The 20,396-nt window shown below is 42.3% G+C and overlaps 2 protein-coding genes across 4 annotated transcripts in view; one reads left to right on the top strand and one right to left on the bottom strand.

Annotated features, from left to right (window-relative positions):
• The window catches only part of KCNG2 (potassium voltage-gated channel modifier subfamily G member 2), a 130,289-nt gene extending 125,972 nt beyond the window's left edge, over positions 1-4,317 (top strand). Inside the window, exon 3 of the mRNA XM_053250997.1 lies at positions 1,677-4,317. Coding sequence (XP_053106972.1) covers positions 1,677-2,495 — 819 coding nt within the window. The 3' untranslated portion in view covers positions 2,496-4,317. The remainder of the gene's footprint in view (positions 1-1,676) is intronic.
• Positions 4,318-7,660: 3,343 nt separating this feature from the next.
• The window catches only part of SLC66A2 (solute carrier family 66 member 2), a 97,620-nt gene continuing 84,884 nt past the window's right edge, over positions 7,661-20,396 (bottom strand). For all 3 annotated transcript variants that reach the window (XM_053249465.1, XM_053249464.1, XM_053249466.1), the window contains one exon: positions 7,661-11,033. In XM_053249465.1, the coding sequence (XP_053105440.1) occupies positions 10,826-11,033 (208 nt within the window). In that variant the 3' untranslated portion in view covers positions 7,661-10,825. The remainder of the gene's footprint in view (positions 11,034-20,396) is intronic.

Here is a 20,396-nt window from a genome sequence, read left to right as displayed (position 1 = left end):
CAGGAAGCTGAATGTAATGAACCTTCAGTCTCTTATGTTCCTTTAAGAGTCATGAAAAATGTTAACATGAGAAGAATAATGCACAATTCTGTTCCTGAACATGAGATGAGTGCGGAGAAGACTATAGAATGAGATCTCGACGTTGCCCATCTTTCACCAGAAACAGATGTATGTGTCATCCTTTCCATCTTAAATTTTTGCACCTGGGTCCTTTTTGCTTAAAATGATAATTCTGTCTATAATTGGCTGTTTGGGATCAGTGCAGTACATCTATTATACACTGATGTGTAACCCATGCAAACATGTTATAGAGATTGCACAAAAAGTGGAAAGTGCTCAAAACAATCTGGGAAGAAAATTCCGGTTATGAAGATGAGATCATTGGTGAGCAGTTCGTGTTTGGTACAAGGGAATCTTGACAATGGGCAAGCAAGATCAAGATTAGGCCCATGGATCTCTAAACCTGTCCATGGTTACTTTCATTGGTTAGAATTTAGAACCTAATCCAGAACCTATTACAATAAGTGATTTTTATAGTATATTCAGCATATTTAAAGATTTATATAAAAAGTTATTTTTCTCTCATGACAGAGATTTTATTGTGTGAAAACCATTGAATTCTATAGTTCAGTCTGATGTGGACATACACATATATACACACATGTCCCCTTTCACCAGAACCAGAATAATGTTGCATGAAATATATAAGCAAAGCAACTCATGCTTATCATAATAGCCAATATCAGTTGCACATTCAGTTTACTTGCTGGAGGCAATTAACACTTGCAGGCAGAAAGGTAATGATGAATTGCAGCTGTATTTGGAAGTAAAGATAACCAGTCAAAGAAAAATCATCTTCATTATTATTCATTGTAGCTTAAATGCTGTGAAGGTGAGTTTGTTTATAGCCCTTTAAATGAGGGCGCTCTTCATTTCCCAGGAAGGCATTGATAATCACACATTCAAACCATTTCCCTAGTGATTTTTTTAAAAAGTAGCAGTGATTAACTTAATTTAGATATTTAGACAGACAAGCGGGGGGGGGGGATGTTTCCTTGAACAGGGCTTTGTTTATTTATCTTGCAGGAGCTGCTTTTATAGGAGCAGTCTGTGCTGCAGGGTACTTGCTCTCAATTTATTCAGAGCCAAGACCCATACATAAGGTTAATCCCCGATTTGGAAGTGAAACTCATAATTTCTTTTTGCTGTTTTGGTAAAGCTGTAACACCCATAGTCAGGATTCTGACCCATCCTGTAAAAATAGTGGTTATTATAAAGAGCTAGAAGGGTTTGCAGTTTCTTTGCACCAAGGACAGTCTGCACATCATCTCTTTGTTTGATAAGATTTCTCTAAAAGTAAAATACTCCCACGAGAACACAGATAATCTGAGGCACGAGACAGATAAACCAGCATCTGACAGAGGAGGATATTATCTATACAACCGCATGCCATAGTAAATAATTTGGTTTCCAAGATGTCAGAGTACAAAACTTTGTATCTGCTTTGAGTTTCTAATTACATATTTTAATTCCACACCAGATTATTTGTGTGCAAAACTTAACACTAACGAGGTGGGGTGGGGGGGACAGAAATCTCTGCGAAAGTAGCATCCTACACTAAGGAATATTTTTGATAGCTTGCTAAATATGTTTTAAATTTTCTGCCTTCCTCTCAGGGTGAATGTTCACAGAAGTGTCAAGACATCTTTGTGTTGGAGACTGTCTGCGTGGCTTGGTTTTCCTTTGAGTTCATCTTGCGTTCCATCCAAGCAGAAAGCAAGTGCGCCTTCTTGAAGACCCCACTCAACATCATAGACATTTTGGCTATCCTCCCTTTCTACATTTCATTGATTGTGGATACAGCCTCTGCCAAAAACAGCAGTAAGCCTGGAGGGGGTGGCGGTGGAGTTGGAAATAAGTACCTTGAGAGAGTGGGTTTGGTCCTCCGCTTCTTAAGAGCACTTCGTATCTTATATGTCATGCGATTGGCTCGGCACTCACTGGGACTTCAAACCTTGGGACTTACCGTGCGCCGTTGCACACGTGAATTTGGATTACTACTCCTTTTCCTTTGTGTTGCTATGGCACTCTTTTCCCCACTGGTTTACCTAGCAGAGAGCGAAATGGGAGCCAAGCATGAATTCACTAGTGTTCCCAGCACTTATTGGTGGGCTGTAATATCCATGACAACTGTAGGTTATGGCGACATGGTTCCTCGTAGCATTCCAGGACAGGTGGTAGCCCTGAGCAGTATCTTGAGTGGCATTTTGCTTATGGCTTTCCCTGTCACTTCCATCTTCCACACTTTTTCCCGCTCTTACATAGAGCTTAAAGAAGAGCAGCAACGAGCTGCCAGCAGACAGATTCATCAGGTGGAAGAAAGCGCCAAAACTCAAAATGACGACAGTTCTCAGGGAAAAGACAGCCCACGTCCACAAGGAACAGATGGAGAGATGCATCATGCCGAGACTGAACAGGAAACTAAGAGTTGCTAACTCAGACCAAATTAAAAAGTCTAGCAGCTACAGCATGAAAAAGTGGACAGGTGGATTATTTATATATCTGATCTGAAGCCACCATTAACCTACCTAGAACAGGGTATTAAGCCACAATGAAAGAGAAAGACTGCCTTATGAATAATGACTTAAGTGACCAACCAATCATGTTGCTTAAAGTAATGCTGATGACAATTCAGCTTCTGCTTCCTTAGAGCACCAGAGACTCTTCAGCACCACTATGCATGTGCGCATGTGGTGGGGGTGGGTGGGCAATATTGCTAAAAGCTCCCCCCCTTCCTGTTAAGGGCCCCGGATTCAGTGTGAAATACATGTGCCATTGACTATACATAGGAATTTAGAGCAAAGGACAGATTGCACAAAAATACTGTTTCCCAAACCTTGCATCACTGATGGATTCATCAGTGCCCTTCATAGAGTATGCACAGAAAGGGTAAAAGGCAAATCTGAAAGTAGGGAGATAAAAGGACCTTCTGGTTAACTGCCAAGCTTATCCCTAGTTTACCTTTCTGTTTTAGGTTTTTTCTTCAATAGAAAGAAAATCAATAAACATAATTCTCGCTACCTGCTGACAGATCTGATGTGTGCTTTAGCTCTTTATGCATTATTTAGTGAACATGTAGATTTTACCACAGTAAGCTTTTGCATCCTAACTTGGATGGCAGACATACACAACCTGTTTTCCTTTGCTCAGATTTGATATATATTCTGTTTTAGAAAGACACCCATCTTCCTTTTTCTTTCAATGTTTCTGGTGTCTACAACACCCAGTGGCAGCAGAACCATAGTTCCCCAGTTGGAAGAATTCATCTTTAAGAAGCCTGTGACTGGTTCAGTGGGGTGCAATATCAACACTTCCCCTAGAACCAGAGACTGAGTGGGATGTTCCTTTTTCCCTGGGGCGATCATGGCCTGAAGTTGGGAATACTGCTCTTTGGTGCAGAAAGAGCAATTGAGCTGATACATAACGCAGAGGTAACAGGAAGCACAAGCAAAGTAGAACCAACTAGCACACCTAAGCATGAGGCAAGAGAAGAATATGCAAAAGTTGAACTTTGGACTTTGCAAAAGTTTGTAGAGAAGTGGAAGCACAAGTCATTTTCATTTAGTCTCTCCTGTTTTATGAGACATCTGAAACTGCTTTTCGGATGTAGAACCATGTTTCTGTACAGACTTGTGCTCCATTGGAAGCAAGAGAGTCATGCACCCAAGACAGAGAAAGTGAGCATCCCACTCCATAGGTCTGGTTACATTTGGGAGCACACACCCCATTTCTTCATGACTAACTGTTTCAGCCTCTAGAGATGGCTGCACCAGGACAGCAGGAGCAAGAAAAAAAGAAGAGCCAGCACTCTGCCTTATTTGCTGGCTCTTTGTTCCTCTAGTCAGATAGGAACTTGGCACCTAGTCATTAGCTGGAATCACCCCCCCACCACCACCAAGATGTACCTCAGATTTGAGCAAAAATTAAAAGTACCACTAGCCTACTAGAGAGGGGGTTCTAGCTGAGGGGAACAGTACTGTAAATGAAGAGCAGTTTCTCTTCAATTTCAGTGGTTTCTGGGCAGTGAGGCTGGGAGGAAATGACTTACTCCGCAGCAAACAGAATAGTGGGAGTCAGCTATTAAATTGGCTTCACTGACAAAATAACTATATTTTAAAAATAATGAATTTGCTTCTGTCCTTAGTTTAAAAAAAAACCTACAATTGATCATTTTAAACACAGCTTATAATTGTTGTGCCCTGTTTTATTCTTATTACTTGTTCAAAAACATTTGAAAATAAAGATCGAGACACCTCAGTTTTTGTTTTATAGATCGAAACCATTGTATATCATACTTGAGCTGTAGCTGCTTTAGTTAGTGGACAGCTTTAAATGAGTACTAGGTAAAAGAATCTTTCACAAATATCTTTATTTTATGTATAGTTTTAAGAGCAGCAATGTGTATGTATGAATACTACGACGTCTTGGTAGATATTTCCTCTGCATTTTGGAAACTAGCACAGAATTATTATAGATGCACATATGTCCCATATGACTAGCCCCACCTATGTGGCTGTAGAATCCATGTGACAACAATTCATGCCCACCTATGTGATTGTAGAATGTACAAAGGGAGCATCAATTTCAGGCCAAATGAGTCTTGGGCACAACTTAGTCCTGTACATTAATGGTGTACACCCTCTTTTGTGAAATAGCACTTGAATCAGTGAACTACTACTACTAATATATACCGCTTTTCAACCAAAATTCCCAAAGTCGTTTACATAGATAGTATATAAAAAAATAAGATGATTCCTTGTCCCCAAAGGGCTCATAATCTAAAAAACGAAACATAAGAGAGACACCAGCAACAACCACTGGAGGGATGCTGTACTGGGGTTGGATAGGGCCAGTTGCTCTCCCCCTGCTAAATAAAGAGAATCACCACATTAAAAAGGTGCCTCTTTGCTCAGTTAGCAGGCGGTAGCAGCAGCAGTGTGTTGAGCATCTGGGCAAACCAAGATTAAATCCAAACAAAAGCCTGCCTGAATTATGGGGTCAGGGTGACAATCCTAGAATGAAGGTGTGAAAAACCAGAGCTTGCCCTGCAACAGGAAAACCCACATGAGCTTAAGGCTGAGCTGAATAACATGGCAGGCACTATATAAAATGACAGAAGTGAGCCAACGTGGGGAGAGTCTCTCTTGTGACAGCCTCATCCATCTGCTCAATAGTAAGGGTACTTCCAGACAGTGTAGTGCTTTACTCTGTATTAGAGTGCCAGTCAACAGCTCAGTCAACAGCAATTTCCTTGGGTGCCGGGCCCTGGTGGCATGGAGATTCCCACTTGACATTCCCCACCCACCCACCACAGCAGCCACCCTCCCAACGCAGCTGAGCCTTATGGCATGCTCTGGTTCGCTGGGCAGAGCACACCACTGAGCGTGGCTGAGTCAGAGAGTAGCTGCTGCGGCAGGCGGGAGCCATGCTCTGGGTTGGTGGCAGTGATAAATTTCCTGATCATGGGGCTCAAGGCGATGTGTCTGATCCACCAGCCATAGGGATGGCATTGTACTCAGGCTGATTACTGCTAGGAGGATCAGTACAGGAGAACAAAACATGGAACTCCCCCCTGTTGTGCCCATCTCTGATGATACTGAAGTGTCCCCCCTCATGCTCCCATTTTTGGCACTCCATTGGCTGCCCTGGTCACTGTGGAAGCACCATCTGGAAGCTCCCAGAGAAAATGCTTGACATTTCTGTTGGCATTACACACAACTTCCTACATCTTGCAAATACATTTACTAGCATTAACCTTGACTATCCATCTGCCAGTCATAAATATCCCTTCTTGATATTCAGTCAGGATACAATAGTGTCCTGAAGCATGAAGGTATCCTTTTTAGCTTTGGAGGAATCTACACCCTTCAGTTTTCATCAGCTTAGGTAACGTTAGGCACTCCTATTTTTGTGCTTCTGAAAAGCTCTTGTAGGAATTAATAAAATATTGTAATTTTCACAGCAAAATAGCAGCAGCTGCCGCTTTAATCCATTCACTGCTACGCCAATGGGAGCTTTAGATAATGGCAACTAGCACAAACAGCACAGTCTCCATTGCATTCAGTGTTCTAGATAAAAGAAATGTCATTCTCCTGTTTTACATCCAAAAAGTGTTGGCTGAGTTAAAAGCAATACACTGTTGCTTGTTGAAAGTCAAGGGAAGAGGAAAAACAGGCCATGCTGTTGTACAAGCCAATTTTGTGCTGGGTCATTTGGATCCTCAGATTATCAACTTTCTGGAAAGCAAGTCATCATATATATAGGGATAAAATTTGGCTCAAACTTCAGACTGATGAATTCAACTGCAGTTTTAGAGGGATTCTAGACCTGGGCCATAAAGGAAGATTAAACCAGGCTGAGGACTGCTGGAGACATGCCCCGTGCAGTGTAGCAGAAGCCTTTGTCCTCTTTTTAAGTGAGCTAAATTTTCACACATTTGTTTACTCTGCATGGGTGGTGAAGACTTAAAAAAATTAAAAACATCTCCTGGCTTTTCCTGCAGAACAAGTGAAATTATTTGACAGGTATTTGTGTCTCATGGCTCCAAATCCAAGAGAGTCATGTTAAATTTTTAGTAGGACTGGTTTTTCGCTGGATCAAGGGCTATGTATTATTGAACATAATTATAATATATACTCCATTTGTGTTAATGTACACCTTCCCTTATTCCATACCAATATGGAATAAGTTAACTTTTACAAAATGATTGCAACATTAGCTGCAGCTGACATGAAACCTTGGGTGAGTCACTGTGGATAGCGGTTGACATCCTGACTAAATTAATTAGAGGAAGTTCTACTGAAACGTAGTAGCCCTCTAAAATAACTCCAAAGTAGTACTACTGAGTAACAGTCTATGTCAGCCAGTGTGCTGGATTTTCATTCTTGGTGCAAAGTCCTACTCAGCAAGGATAAACTACCTAACTGAAGCCTTGGGCAAGCCAGGCATTCTCTCTCAGATGCAGTTATCCATCCATAAAATGCAAATTTTAAAACAGCACATTTTAAAAATGTGCTAAGTAAATAATCAATGATTTTTTAATATTCTAGGCAGACTGAGAATTGAGTGCGAAGAAATACATGATGCTATTCAGGACATAAGAATTCCATTGTAGCTTTCTAAATCTAGTACAGTCAATCCCTGACAGTTAGCAATTAAAGAATACTATGATAGGAAAGAGAAGAACGGAATGACCAGCAGCAACGTGGATGGACTCAATTATGACAGCAATGAATACACCACTGAGAGCCCTTAAAGGCCAAGTTGAAGACAGATCATCCTGAAGCGAACCTATCTATGTGGTAGCTAAAAGTCAACACTGACTTGACAGCACTTAATCAATCAATCAATCAATAGTCTAACCTTTGATCAGTACAGTATATGGATTCTGTTAAGTTCTGGTTTGCTTAAGTATGCAAGAGCATGTACACAGAAAAATCACCACCCCCATATTTATTTTGATGTCTATTATCAAAGATAATAGACACCTGGGGAAAGGTAACAGAACCTGGAATTCTACTGCTAAAGTACCCTCTGAAACCCATCAAAAAGCACTTTCTTCCAGTCTTAGATTTGAAAGGAGCAACAACAAAATAATGAATGTGTTCATAAGTGGTTGGTTTATTTTTTTAAAAAAATCAATGCAACTGATAAACAGCTTGAATGCCATTGAAATATACCATACATTCAACGGAGAGATGCATTTAAAATTATTTCTATCTACATTCTGAGGTGATCACTGACACAATTTCTTAAAACATGTGCTTTATAGCTTTCTGAAGGAAGCAGTTCACTGACAACTGAGGTGTCCTTTATATGTTCTCCCTTTCCAAGGGAGAACATGATGCAACCATAACGACAGGGATCAATCACAGGGGTCTTTCCCATGAAGTCAGCAGCCTATGGGGGTGCTAATCCCCAAAAAAGACCCATATGACTGGACTCTATCCGTGTGGTTGGGCCACTGAAACATTCTTCCAGTCACAGAGAAGCTGCTCATACATGAGGAGTCCTCACACAGCTAGGAAGGCTCCTGAGATAGCTGTGATCATACTGGAAACCACTTATGTTAGTTAAGGTAAGTCTTAAAGAGATCCTTGATCCTTCCCCTAAATATCTTGCCATCTGAAATTCTCCTGAATTTCAGGAGAGGTCACAGCTATCCATGCTTTTTAAATGCCACAAATAAAAGATGTATTTAGATTTACCAACATGTCTTCCAGGATTTGCAGCTCCAGTATATGAAGGAAGTATGTTCATACAGAGCCTATGTTTTGGGGTCTCAACAAGAGCTAGTTATGAACCTGTGCACAGCATTCCAGAAAGTGAGTGGGGTGGAAGAGAAATACAACTAAATTTACCTTCAATAATACCTGTTATACAAAGAGTTAATGGCAATATGCGCCTACACAGGCTAAGCTCACTTGCACTCTTTTATATATATACACACACACAACCAAGAACCCCTTTTCAAAAAACAACGTGAGAAGAAAAGAGGCTATTTCCCATATAAAAATAAAGCCTAGCGGTGCAGGTTATTCTAAAAAAATCCTGTTGTACAAGTATAAATACAATCCTCATTGCAGCAGCATGCTAGGGAAATAGAACCATGGTGGAAATTTATAATTTAAAAGACAAATGCCCAGGTGTTCTAACACAGCCAGAACATTTGTGAAAAGGAGAGCAATGAAACATTCATATTCTGCCATTGCACATAACATCAGCTTGGCAAGGTCACTTCAGGCATAAGGGAATAAGCATGGGAGCCAATCAATAGCACGTAGTCTGAGGTCGACCATAATGCTTCATGCCAAGCTCTCGATAAAGCCGCTTTCCTGAGGTTTGGTTTATTTGCTAGTCACCAGCAGGGAGAGACCCACTACAGATACTGCAGGGCAGGAGAAGCCTACCCTGATTGGAGGACAGGCTGGTATTCTGTGCCTCCAGCTGCCACATTGGCACCATTTGCCCCTCAGACATGGAGGGTTTCACCTGTAGAAGAGGGAGCCCAGCCAATTTGAGGTTTTTCTGTACTTGACAGTTAAGGAATCAGAAAACCAACGTACAAGTGCAGAAGGCAAATAATTCCTTAAAAATAAAGACTCCTGATAGGCATTCATGGCACTGCGATGACAACATCTTTCTGTCTCTTCAGCACAGAGAAGATTTGGCACAGCCAAATGCATATCAAGAAGGGAGTACGCCCAGTTGAAAACCATTCTTGTAGATTAGACTTGCAGGTGTGCAAAGTTATATATCCTTTGGAGTAGCTTTATGAAATAATCACAAGAATTTAATGCCATTCCGTAGCAGTATTTATCAGACAGTGAGGAGTGTGTGTTTCTGGGCTACCACAGATCTCTAAGGTGACAGTATAGCTCCTGAAATGCAACATGATTACATATTGACCTCATGGGATTGAAACAAGTTCTTGGCAACTGGCCAAAGGCAGGGAGCTTGAAAATGGAACACTTTAAGCTGTATAGTTCTTGCATTCCAAATCAAGTCCTCAAAAAAGGACATGCGCACATCTGACATTTGCAAACACACTTTGCACAATTATCCTCACGGACATGGCACGCAAGCAATAAGCAGCCCACCTGCTTTTTCAGTCTCTCACCATCTCAGTTACTCTTCAGTATTTGGCTACTGCAAAGATTTCCCCCAGAACACAAAATGGGCTCATTTGGCATTAAATAATACTCAGAAGTCAAGCTTCTGGCTCCCCCCCACCCCACCCCCTCAAGAAGAGAAGCCTGCTCATATATCATTAGTAAGCCTGTTCTTCAGAGTGGCTCTTTCCTATGCTTGTTGTCTCCCTTCACCTTCTAAGAGCAGGAGGATAAAACTGGACATTTTTGTTAAGATGCAGTTATACTGACAGCACCCCCATTGCCAGTACAGCATGTGCAGTAAATCCTGCACTGGTTCTCTTAGCATCGCCTATGGGGTCTCTCAACCTGCTAGATATTTCTCCCTCAGTCTTCTCACGACAGCAGCAATTTCAAAAACAAGGCTACTAGTGCTACTGAGTTACATCGGGCTCCTTCCTTCCCTTCTCTCTCTACACCAACAAGTTTACTCCTTCCTAATCTGTATTTTCCATTTGGCCATAGCATCACCACAGCCACTTTGATCTATTCAACAGTCACACTGTTCCAGCAGTGTGTATGTATAGGCTTACTTGATACATTTATACTAAATAAAACGTTATCTCTTTATACCATTCACCACTCCCTTCCCTTCCTACGCAACTCATGCCACCCCCAGCACCACACCCATCCTTGATCAAGTGTACTCACCATCTATAAAAGCAATTTTGCACTTCTGATTTTGATGAATACATTGCCTTCATAAGTCACATCCGAAATATTTAATAGATATTCCAAAAGTACTGCCCATATACATTTTATATAAATAGGTAAAAGCTTCAGACAAAATATTCTCTGATACTTGTAACTCAAATTTTCTTTTTAAATAGCTTTGAAAATACTAACATCCAGCCCTTGTGAACCACACATACACAGAGAATAAGACGCATAGGTATGTCCATATATACAAAAAAGAAGAAAATCCATTCCAATGGGTATGCAACCCAAAAGGAAGCAAATCATTAAGAATAATGCCAAGTATGGTGCCCTTCTATGGTTCCCATGTTTGATTCTTCTATTCCCAACCCATCAGAAACACAGTATTTACAAGTGGGAGTGCAGCTGCAAGGCTGGTTCCAAATGTTGTTGACTTATGGCTGCTTCTAACTTGTGCTTCAAAGTGCCTTTGTACTGACTGGGTGGGTTGTGTGCGAAGTCAGCTTCTGCGGGTAGCAGCTGTAGAAGTAAACTTGCGCCAGGATAGCCATATCCACAAAAACCTGGAGAAGTCCACAAATGGAGAACTGGAAAGGAGCCTGATTCAGGAGGAAGTACACAGTCTTGAAGGTGTCACCACTAGTCCACATCAGCACCATCTTGACACTTAAAAAGGAAGGGGAAGCAAAGCATTTAGAAATGGAAAATTGGGGAGGGAGGACACATTATGCCAGAAAACTACATCATGGTGGCAATCTAGTCAAAACAATCAATTATGGGAGGATAAGAAGTGGAGAAGAGAGATATCATCAACCTTTAAGATCTCCTGATCTAATGCTTGCTAACATTAAAGGCTAGAGAAATCATTTGTTAATTCCTTTACAAAGTATACAGTTATGTAGTTATCTAGTTCATATTAAACAAATCTAACCAAACTAATGGAACATGACTACAAATAAATAAAGTAAAATGTCCTCCAGCATCAGGTTTATAGACTTATACTTTAATTTTTCAAATGCACACTTGCATAAATAATAAGACACTTAAAAGTGTTTTCAAATTGGTTTAAATATGCAATGTAGATATACGCTCTTGGTCGCTGACACAGGAATTCTGCACAGCATATCATAATTCTTCTCTTACAGATGGTAAGCAGAGTCTTGGAGATGATGACAACTAGCCCAGGGCCACAGAGAGAATTTATGACCAAGCTGGAATTTTAACTCACATTTTCCAGGTCCTTCCCCACCCTCCATTTATTGGTTTATAGCTCATCCCAAAACACCACTCTGATTGTGCATGTACAGTGAGGGAAATAAGTATTTGATCCCCTGCTGATTTTGTCCATTTGCCCTCTGACACAGAAATGACCAGGCTATAATTGGAATGGTAGGTTTATTGTAGCTGTGAGAGACAGAATAACAAGAAACAAACCCTCAAAAGCCCAGTGCCCAAAAGTCAGCGATGGATTTGCATTGTAGTGAGGGAAATAAGTACTCGATCCCTTCACAAAAGATGTCTTAGTACTTGGTGGCAAAACCCTTGTTGGCAATCACAGAGGTCAGACGTTTCTTGTAGTTGGCCACCAGGTTTGCACACAACCCAGGAGGGATGTTGTCCCACTCCTCTTTGCAGATCCTCTCCAAGTCAGAAAGGTTTCGAGGCTGATGTTTGGCAACCAGAACCTTCAGCTCCCTCCACAGATTTTCTATGGGATTAAGGTCTGGAGACTGGCTGGGCCACTCCAGGACTTTCATGTGCTTCTTCTTGAGCCACTCCTTTGTTGCCTTGGCTGTGTGTTTTGGGTCATTGTCATGCTGGAATACCCATCCACGACCCATTCTCAATGCCCTGGCTGAGGGAAGGAGGTGCTCACCCAAGATCTGACGGTACATGGTCCCGTCCATCGTCCCTTCGATGCGGTGAAGGTGTCCTGTCCCCTTAGCAGAAAAACACCCCCAAAGCATAATGTGTCCACCTCCATGTTTGACGGTGGGGATGGTGTTCTTGGGCTCATAGGCAGCATTCCTCCTCCTCCACAGACGGCGAGTTGAGTTGATGCCAAAGAGCTCGATTTTGGTCTCATCTGACCACAATACTTTCGCCCAGTTCTCCTCTGGATCATTCAGATGTGCATTGGCAAACTGCAGACGGGCCTGTACATGTGCTGCCTTGAGCAGGGGGACCTTGCGGGCACTGCAAGATTTCAGTCCTTCACGGCGTAGTGTGTTACCAATTGTTTTCTTGGTGACTATGGTTCCAGCTGCCCTGAGATCATTGACAAGTTCCCCCCGTGTAGTTCTGGGCTGCTTTGTCACCGTTCTCATGATCATTGCAACTCCACAAGGTGAGATCTTGCATGGAGCCCCAGACCGAGGGAGATTGACAGTTATTTTGTGTTTCTTCCATTTGCGAGTTATCGTGCCAACTGTAGTCACCTTCTCACCAAGCTGCTTGGCGATAGTCTTGTAGCCTTGTCCAGCCTTGTGCAGGTCTACAACCTTGTCCCTGACATCCTTCGACAGCTCTTTGGTCTTGGGCATGGTGGTGAGTTTGGAAGCTGAGTGATTGCTTGCTTCTATGGACAGGTGTCTTTTATACAGGTACTGTAACAAGCTGGGATTAGGAGCACTCCCTTACAGAGGGTGTTCCTCATCTCAGCTCGTTACCTGCATATATTGAAAAGACACCTGGGAGCCTGAAATCTTGCTGGTTGATAGGGGATCGAATACTTATTTCCCTCACTACAATGCAAATCCATCACTGACTTTTGGGCACTGGGCTTTTGAGGGTTTGTTTGTTGTTATTCTGTCTCTCACAGCTACAATAAACCTACCATTCCAATTATAGCCTGGTCATTTCTGTGTCAGAGGGCAAACGGACAAAGTCAGCAGGGGATCAAATACTTATTTCCCTCACTGTATACAGAGGATAAGATAGGTGTCCCTAAGTAACAGCTCATTAAAAGGAGGCCCTAATGCTGTATCAACTAGAAGGTCCTTGTGCAGTCTTAATTCTACCTCTTATCCTTGCTTTTAAACTATATTTGTGAGCTCTAGAGCACAATATTATCCTGGCTTTCCTCCCTGTTCAAGTGTGAGAATAAAGTGAAGGGAGTTTGAGATAGCTTTTATAGTTTAAAAATAAATACAATGTTTTCATTAACGCACTCTCAGTAGTGAGAGTCAAAAACATTGCCAGTTTTTAAGTGCCTGTAACAGTTTTAATGTATTATAAATGGACAGTCTTTCTAATGGAATGATAAGGAGCACCCAGTAAAAGCTTTGGAGTTCATTGTTATAACCTAAAAGATATTATGCAACATGCATGAAATATAATTGTAAGTGGGGAACACTTCAGATTGTATTAGAATTAAGCAGATGCAACCATGTGTATGACAAAGTCAGGACAAGGGCCAATGTGTGCCTAACTAATGAGAGAGAAAAGGGAACCAGAGACAGGAGTGAGATGGGACACGTTGAGATTCTGATCAGCAAGAACTAAAAAGTAATGTGCAGCGTAATCCAGGGTGTGGTAACTAAGTAGTAAGTATTAGTGGAACTTGATGCCTAATAAAGTGTCTTCAGGATCACAGCCTACACCGCCAACCTGGGCTCAATGAAAACAGCTGTGATACTGATCATAATTGTTCATAATAGAAGCTTATTATGGCCAAGGTCATATAATATTCTTCCACAAGATTAATAATGCTTAAAGATTAACAACCCTAAAGGACGGCAGTGTGGTGCTGCAAGACTGATATGCAGATTCTTCTTCAAGGGCATCCAGAGGTCTGCTTCCCTAGTGTTGGTCATTGCAAGCCCAGGAGCCAAAATGGAATACTTCTTAGAAGAGGGAACTGCACTCATTTGAGCAACTGTCAGTGGTGGTTGCTCACAAATACAATCTGTTCTGAAAAATGTCTGGAAGTGCCCTTAAGTCCACACGATGGCCACAACCAAGCAAACTACATAGAAATCATGCAGTCAACTAGGACTTCCCACAACATTCCACCCCACCCCCCATAGAAACTGCCAAGCTGGCTTGCTGTATGAGCCAACATGCTTCATGCAAGAGGAGAAACTGCTGAACACTCTGGATGTGTGTGCAGAACCCCATTGCACAAACTGTGGCCAAGGGCAGTGATAAAAGGTTCTGCAGCGATATGAGGTACAGATCTGAGCCAGAGGAAAAAGACTACAGTTGTACAGGTACAGAGCATTTCCCAACCTATGTTGATAATCAGTAGGTTCCTGCAAGGAATCCTGCATGTGCTTTGAAACCTTCTCAAGTTTAAGATAACTTTCTATAGAATACAGCTTCTAAGCTAGAAAAGATTATTATTATTACATTTATATCCCGCCCTTCCTCCAAGGAGCCCAGAGCAGTGTACTACATACTTAAGTTTCTCTTTCACAACAACCCTGTGAAGTATTCATCAGCATAACATTTTCTCACAGAGCTTGTGTAAAATTCATTACATAACTCTGACTTATTGAGATTTACACACACACACACACACTTCTACTATAAAGGAAGTGAAAACTTAAAAATGGATACTTGGACATTCTAAATTACCATAATTTGAAAACAATGAAAAAATTTCAAGACTTCCTCATCTTATAAACTTTAACTACTACCTTTTACATGTTGCATAGCCCACCCCACAGCCTATTGGCATATTAAGCTTGCAACAAACACAAAAGGGTCAAAATGTTTACAGAATTCTGAGATCATTTTATTTATCAATCCTTTGTATTTCAAGCCCACTTAAAAAAACAAAACACAATCACAAGGATAAAAAGTAAACCATTTGTGACAACTCCCAATTTAATAAAGTGCATCTTGGCCAGAGGGCCAGAAAGGCGGGGGCGGGGGGCGGCTGCCTCTTCTCATGCTCAGGAACTCATCTGATACAATTAATGACACTGGAAATTTCTGCTTCATATGTGACCACATTGATGATATTATTCTCTCTTCACTGCACAAACCCTTCAGAATAATGGAAGTTTTTGCATATATCAAGGGAAGCTAGACCTGGATTTGCAGCCCCAACCATTTTTCTCCCTGTTCAATCACATCAGAGTTGTATACAGGAGAAGGGGACTTTTGTGTGCTGAATAAAGTGTTGCCGTCTGTGAAGTCCAACAGCTGCTCAGAATTATTCTTATTTTTGAGGGAAAGAGGAGGAAATCACAAAAGGAAAACCCAGATAGAGAGGAAGCTAGAAGTAGCACACAATCTGCCTGGAAGCAAGAAAGAAGCCAAGCGCATGGACAGATAAGGAGGATTTCATTACACAAAGGTTATTTCCCCCATTTCGAGCGGCTGTTCTACAGAACAAATTTTCTTCTCCATTAGTGGAAGGGGGTAGAGATATGCAACAATGCAATCATTTCATGAATGATACAAAAGGCATTTTAACAAACTGGAAATATGCTAAGGAGGCTGTAATCCAATCCAAAGGCTCTGGCTAACTTCAAAAAGATCATGTCCAGACTGTCTAGAAGACACATTTTAGCTACGAAATGTCTGAGATCTATGTTGCATGCAAATTCAAACATCTAACTGGACTGTATTGATTGTAAAATGCTAACAGGGGAGCATTTAATCTGATCCAACTGTTTCCCCATAAACCAGCATTTCAACACTGGACTATAGAAAGTATTAAAAAAAACCACATAGCCAAGACGCTATAGATTCTGCAAGGGCAAAACATATTTATGCAATTTTGTAGTCGCAGAATTTCAAAGTTTCTTGTGGAGAATGAGAGCCTACTGTATTACTGCATTGGTCAACACAAGGGCAATTACCCAAAACTTGGGAGATGCCACCCGGTGGAATTGTACTGGTGGTCCTACAAACCCAACACTCACACTATGCAGCCTACTGAATGATAGTTCTACCGTAGATTCCAAGTTTTCCAAACAGCACAAAGCAAATTCTGCTCTGCCAGATTACATAAAACTAATACGGCAGCATAAATTTATGTGTCAATCAATGTATCAATGACACGACTAGGAGGACTCTTATCACAGAATCTAGTATTTCCGGTTGCAGACTGAACTGTTTTAGTGCTGATATCCCAGGGGGTCTGCATGCAAGCCCCTAGACCTTTCTGGTCACCCAAGGACCCATCCATTAGGCACATGTTTTCCTGACAGCCACTGAAGCCATTAACAAGGCAGCAGTGCTAGGCAGGGATCAGCGGCGTGGTGACCTGTGCTGCACCATGGCTGGTTAACTAGTAAGAGGTGCAAGAGTAACATACGGCTTTGCAACACCACATATGCCAGAGGGAACTAAGGAAGCGGGAGCTGCTCTGAAAGAGATGTTATTGCCAGAGGCTCAAGCAACAAAAATAGCACTTCCCAGCGATGTAATTCACTACCATGGTATCCAGTGACAACACGCCTCCCTGATACAAGTGCCTTTCTCATATTTGAGCTTTTAAAATTGCTAGTTTAGACAATGGTATGCAAATGCAGCATTCCAATTATGCAATGCAGAAAACTTCATTTACCACAAACAAGGGATTTTCCAGCAGTAATTACATGTAAGCTGAAAATATGACAGGATGAGTATCTATTATGTGACTGCAGTCACTTCTCAGAAAAACATCCTGTGCTTCTCTTACTGGAGACTAGGTACTCTCTTAGTCAAGTGTTTCTTTAAAAAGTACTACAAGATATCCAAGATACTACCCTTGTGAGCTACTGGCCAAAAACACGAACATTAGCCAAGGAAAGAGAAGTTTCCTTCATTCCTCATACTTTGTGTGTCATGTCTTACACTACAAAGAAAACATAGTATGTTGTCTCTGGGGGGGGGATACCTAAAGAATGTGCTACACCAACCACTTCTAGGATTTTTCTAGAACTAACCAGATCATGGCCCATACTCAGTTTCATACCATTTTCCCCCCAGTGGCAGGAAATAAACATAGTTGTTGCAGGGAACCAAGACATCTTGCTACAAGAAAACTGTTTTCTTGTACTCATATTTCCAAGGAGTCAAAACAGTATTTTGTCAATGTGAAATGACTCGCACATCCAGCTACTACTGTTATTGTAACAGATAGTGTGGTCTAGTTGTGCAAGTGTTATAGCATCTCTTGGCCAGCACCCATGATATCATACAGCCACATCACTGTATATACACATCTACAAAAAGACAACATAAGGAAGTCATTTGCGTCAAGTTTGTGTGCTGCAATATAGAGGAATTATCTTCTCCCCCGCCCCCCACTGCATGCTCATCAGTGCTATAGGATAAAGGTCAGGTTACCTATAACTTTGGTTCTTCTAGTGGTCATCTGGGCTTTTATACTTCTGGGCTTCATACATGCACAGAGACCACATCGAGAACTTTCCAAGCTTCTCAGCTCCTGCTTTTTTGGTGGGAACCCCACCCCCACCACTATGTGCAATTGAACCTCTCCTGATCCCCTCAGTCAAGGGATCCTCCCGAAAGAGACCCGGTAGGGAGGATGAAAGAGTATGTAAAAGCCCAGATGACCACTAAAAGAACCAAAGTTACAGGTAAACAAACTGCCGTTCTTCGATGTGGTCTCTAGCTTTTACACTTCTAGGCATGTAACAAGTTGCCTTACCTGGAGTGGGGCTGTAGCTGAAAATAAACTGCAGAACTGCTTTGCTGAAGCTGGCATCCCTTCGTGCTTGGGTATCTATTGCTGGATGAAGGAGTGTGGTATTGCCCAAGTGGCCACTTGACCGATGCCCTCCAATGGCACCGTTGTATCAAAGGCTACCAAAGTGGTCATGGTTCTGGAGAACTTATAGTCAGTGGTGGTTGTTTTTGCAAGTTTATAGCATATGTCAATTGTAGATTATTATTATTATTTATTACATTTATAAACCGCCCCATCCAGAGGCTCTGGGCGGTATACAATAATTTTTAAAAAGACATAAAACCCATAATTAAAACAATGCTAAAACAAAAATGATTAAAACTATTTAAAACCAATTAAAATACTTTTAAAAACAACAACACTTTATAAGCCTTGGAAGGCCAGGCCAAATATATAGGTTTTTAGGGATCTCTTAAAGGCCGAAAGCGAGCCTAAACTGCGGATATCTTCCGGGAGTGCATTCCATAGACCAGGAGCAGCTGCAGAAAAGGCCCGGTTCCGAGTCACCACTAGACGTACAGGTGGCAACTGGAGACGGACCTCTCCAGATGACCTCAACGAGCGATGGGGATCATACCGAAGAAGGTGCTCTATAAGGTAACCCAGACCCAAGCCGTTCAGGGCTTTAAAGGTAATAAACCAGCACTTTGTATTTCGCCTGGAAACATATTGGCAGCCAGTGCAGCTGTTTTAAGACAGGCATAATATGGTCTCTCCAGGTTACCCCAGAGACCAATCTGGCTGCCACATTTTGAACTAACTGAAGTTTCCGAACTACGTACAAAGGCAGCCCCACGTAGAGCACATTGCAGTAGTCAAGCCTGGAGGTTACCAGCTCAAATGTGTGGCCAGCAACATGAGTTGGTCCTGAAGCTAGTTGGGATAGGCCCATAGTTGTCATGGCCGCTATGAACTCCTGAGCCGCACCAGACAAATCAGCCTCACAATGGATATTGAAGTCACCCAGAACCAAAGTCTGGGTGACTCCGACACCAACTCCGAGACCAGCTCCGTCAGCTCAGTTTGGAAGTCGGCTGGGCAGCGGGGTGGACGGTACACCAACAGAATCCCCAATCTATCCCTAGTTGCCAGCCTTAGAAAGACACACTCAATATAAGTCAACTGTCGCACAGGGGCCCTGGTAAGGGAAATGGTATCCTTATGCACCACAGCCACTCCACCACCACCCCCGCCCACATCCCCTAGCCTGCTCCACAACAGAGTAGCCTGGTGGAAGAAGCTGAGCCCAAACTGGGCCACTAGCTTCCCCCATCCAGGTCTCAGTTATACAAGCCAGGTCGGCTCCCTCATCCATGATCAAGTCATGGATGATTTCAGTCTTATTCTGAACCGACCTGGCATTGCAAAGGAGCAAGACTAGGTTCTGTGGGAAGTTGGAACTGCTCCCCGAGGCCAGAGAGCTGGCAGCCGGAAGTGGAAACAGCAACTAAATTACTGGTTTCCCTTCCCCTGTAACGGCCAGCTGCTCTGCCAACGCCAATTCTTCTATTCCCCACCACGATAGTAATAGCTGCCCCGAGCCACTGGACACACAGCCGGCATCATTCTTGGCAAAGAGGCACCTTTTAATGTGGTGATTCTCTTTTATTTAGCGGGGGAGAGTAACTGGCCCTATCCACCCCCAGCACAGTACCTCTAGTGACTGTTGCTGGTGTCTATCTGATGTTTCTTTTTAGAATGTGAGCCCTTTGGGGGCAGGGATCCATCTTATTTATTTATAATTTCTCTGTGTAAACCGCCCTAAGCCATTTTTGGAAGGGTGGTATAGAAATCGAATAAATTAATAAATTAATAAGTGTGAGTCCAGAAAATCTCAACCAAGCATGCATGTATATAGTTATAGAAGTAGCCATAAGCTTGGTTGCACATTCAGTGGAGTGCCTGGCAGAGTAAAGTTCTTGTTTGGCTAATTATGAAGTCTCTTTAAAGGAACACCTTGGCTGGGTCTCTCTTGTCCTGTGGTAGGAGATCTAGGAAGGAGTATATCTACTCCCCAAAAAATTTATTGTAGCACAAATTATAACCCTGATATTTGGCTTTAACATAAGCACAAAAGAACATAAGAGCACCCTGCTGGATCAGGCCCAAGCCCATTTAGTCCAGCATCCTGTTTCACACAGTGGACCACCAGATGCCACTGGAAGCCCACAGGCAGGAGTTGAGGGCATGCCCTCCCTCCTTCTGTTACTCCCCTGCAACTGGTACTCAGAGGCATCCTGCCTTTGAGGCTGGAGGTGGCCTACAGCCCTCCGTCTAGTAGCAATTGATAGACCTCTCCTCCATGAAGTTATCCAAACCCCTCTTAAACCATCTTGGTGGTTGGCTTTCTTTAGAGGTCAAGTACCACCGTTGGCCAA

The sequence above is a fragment of the Hemicordylus capensis genome, chromosome 4, assembly GCF_027244095.1.
Source record: "Hemicordylus capensis ecotype Gifberg chromosome 4, rHemCap1.1.pri, whole genome shotgun sequence".
In the NCBI taxonomy this organism is placed as follows: domain Eukaryota; kingdom Metazoa; phylum Chordata; class Lepidosauria; order Squamata; family Cordylidae; genus Hemicordylus; species Hemicordylus capensis.
Note: the sequence above shows the minus strand (reverse complement) of the source record. Positions and strands in the feature narration are given on the sequence as shown.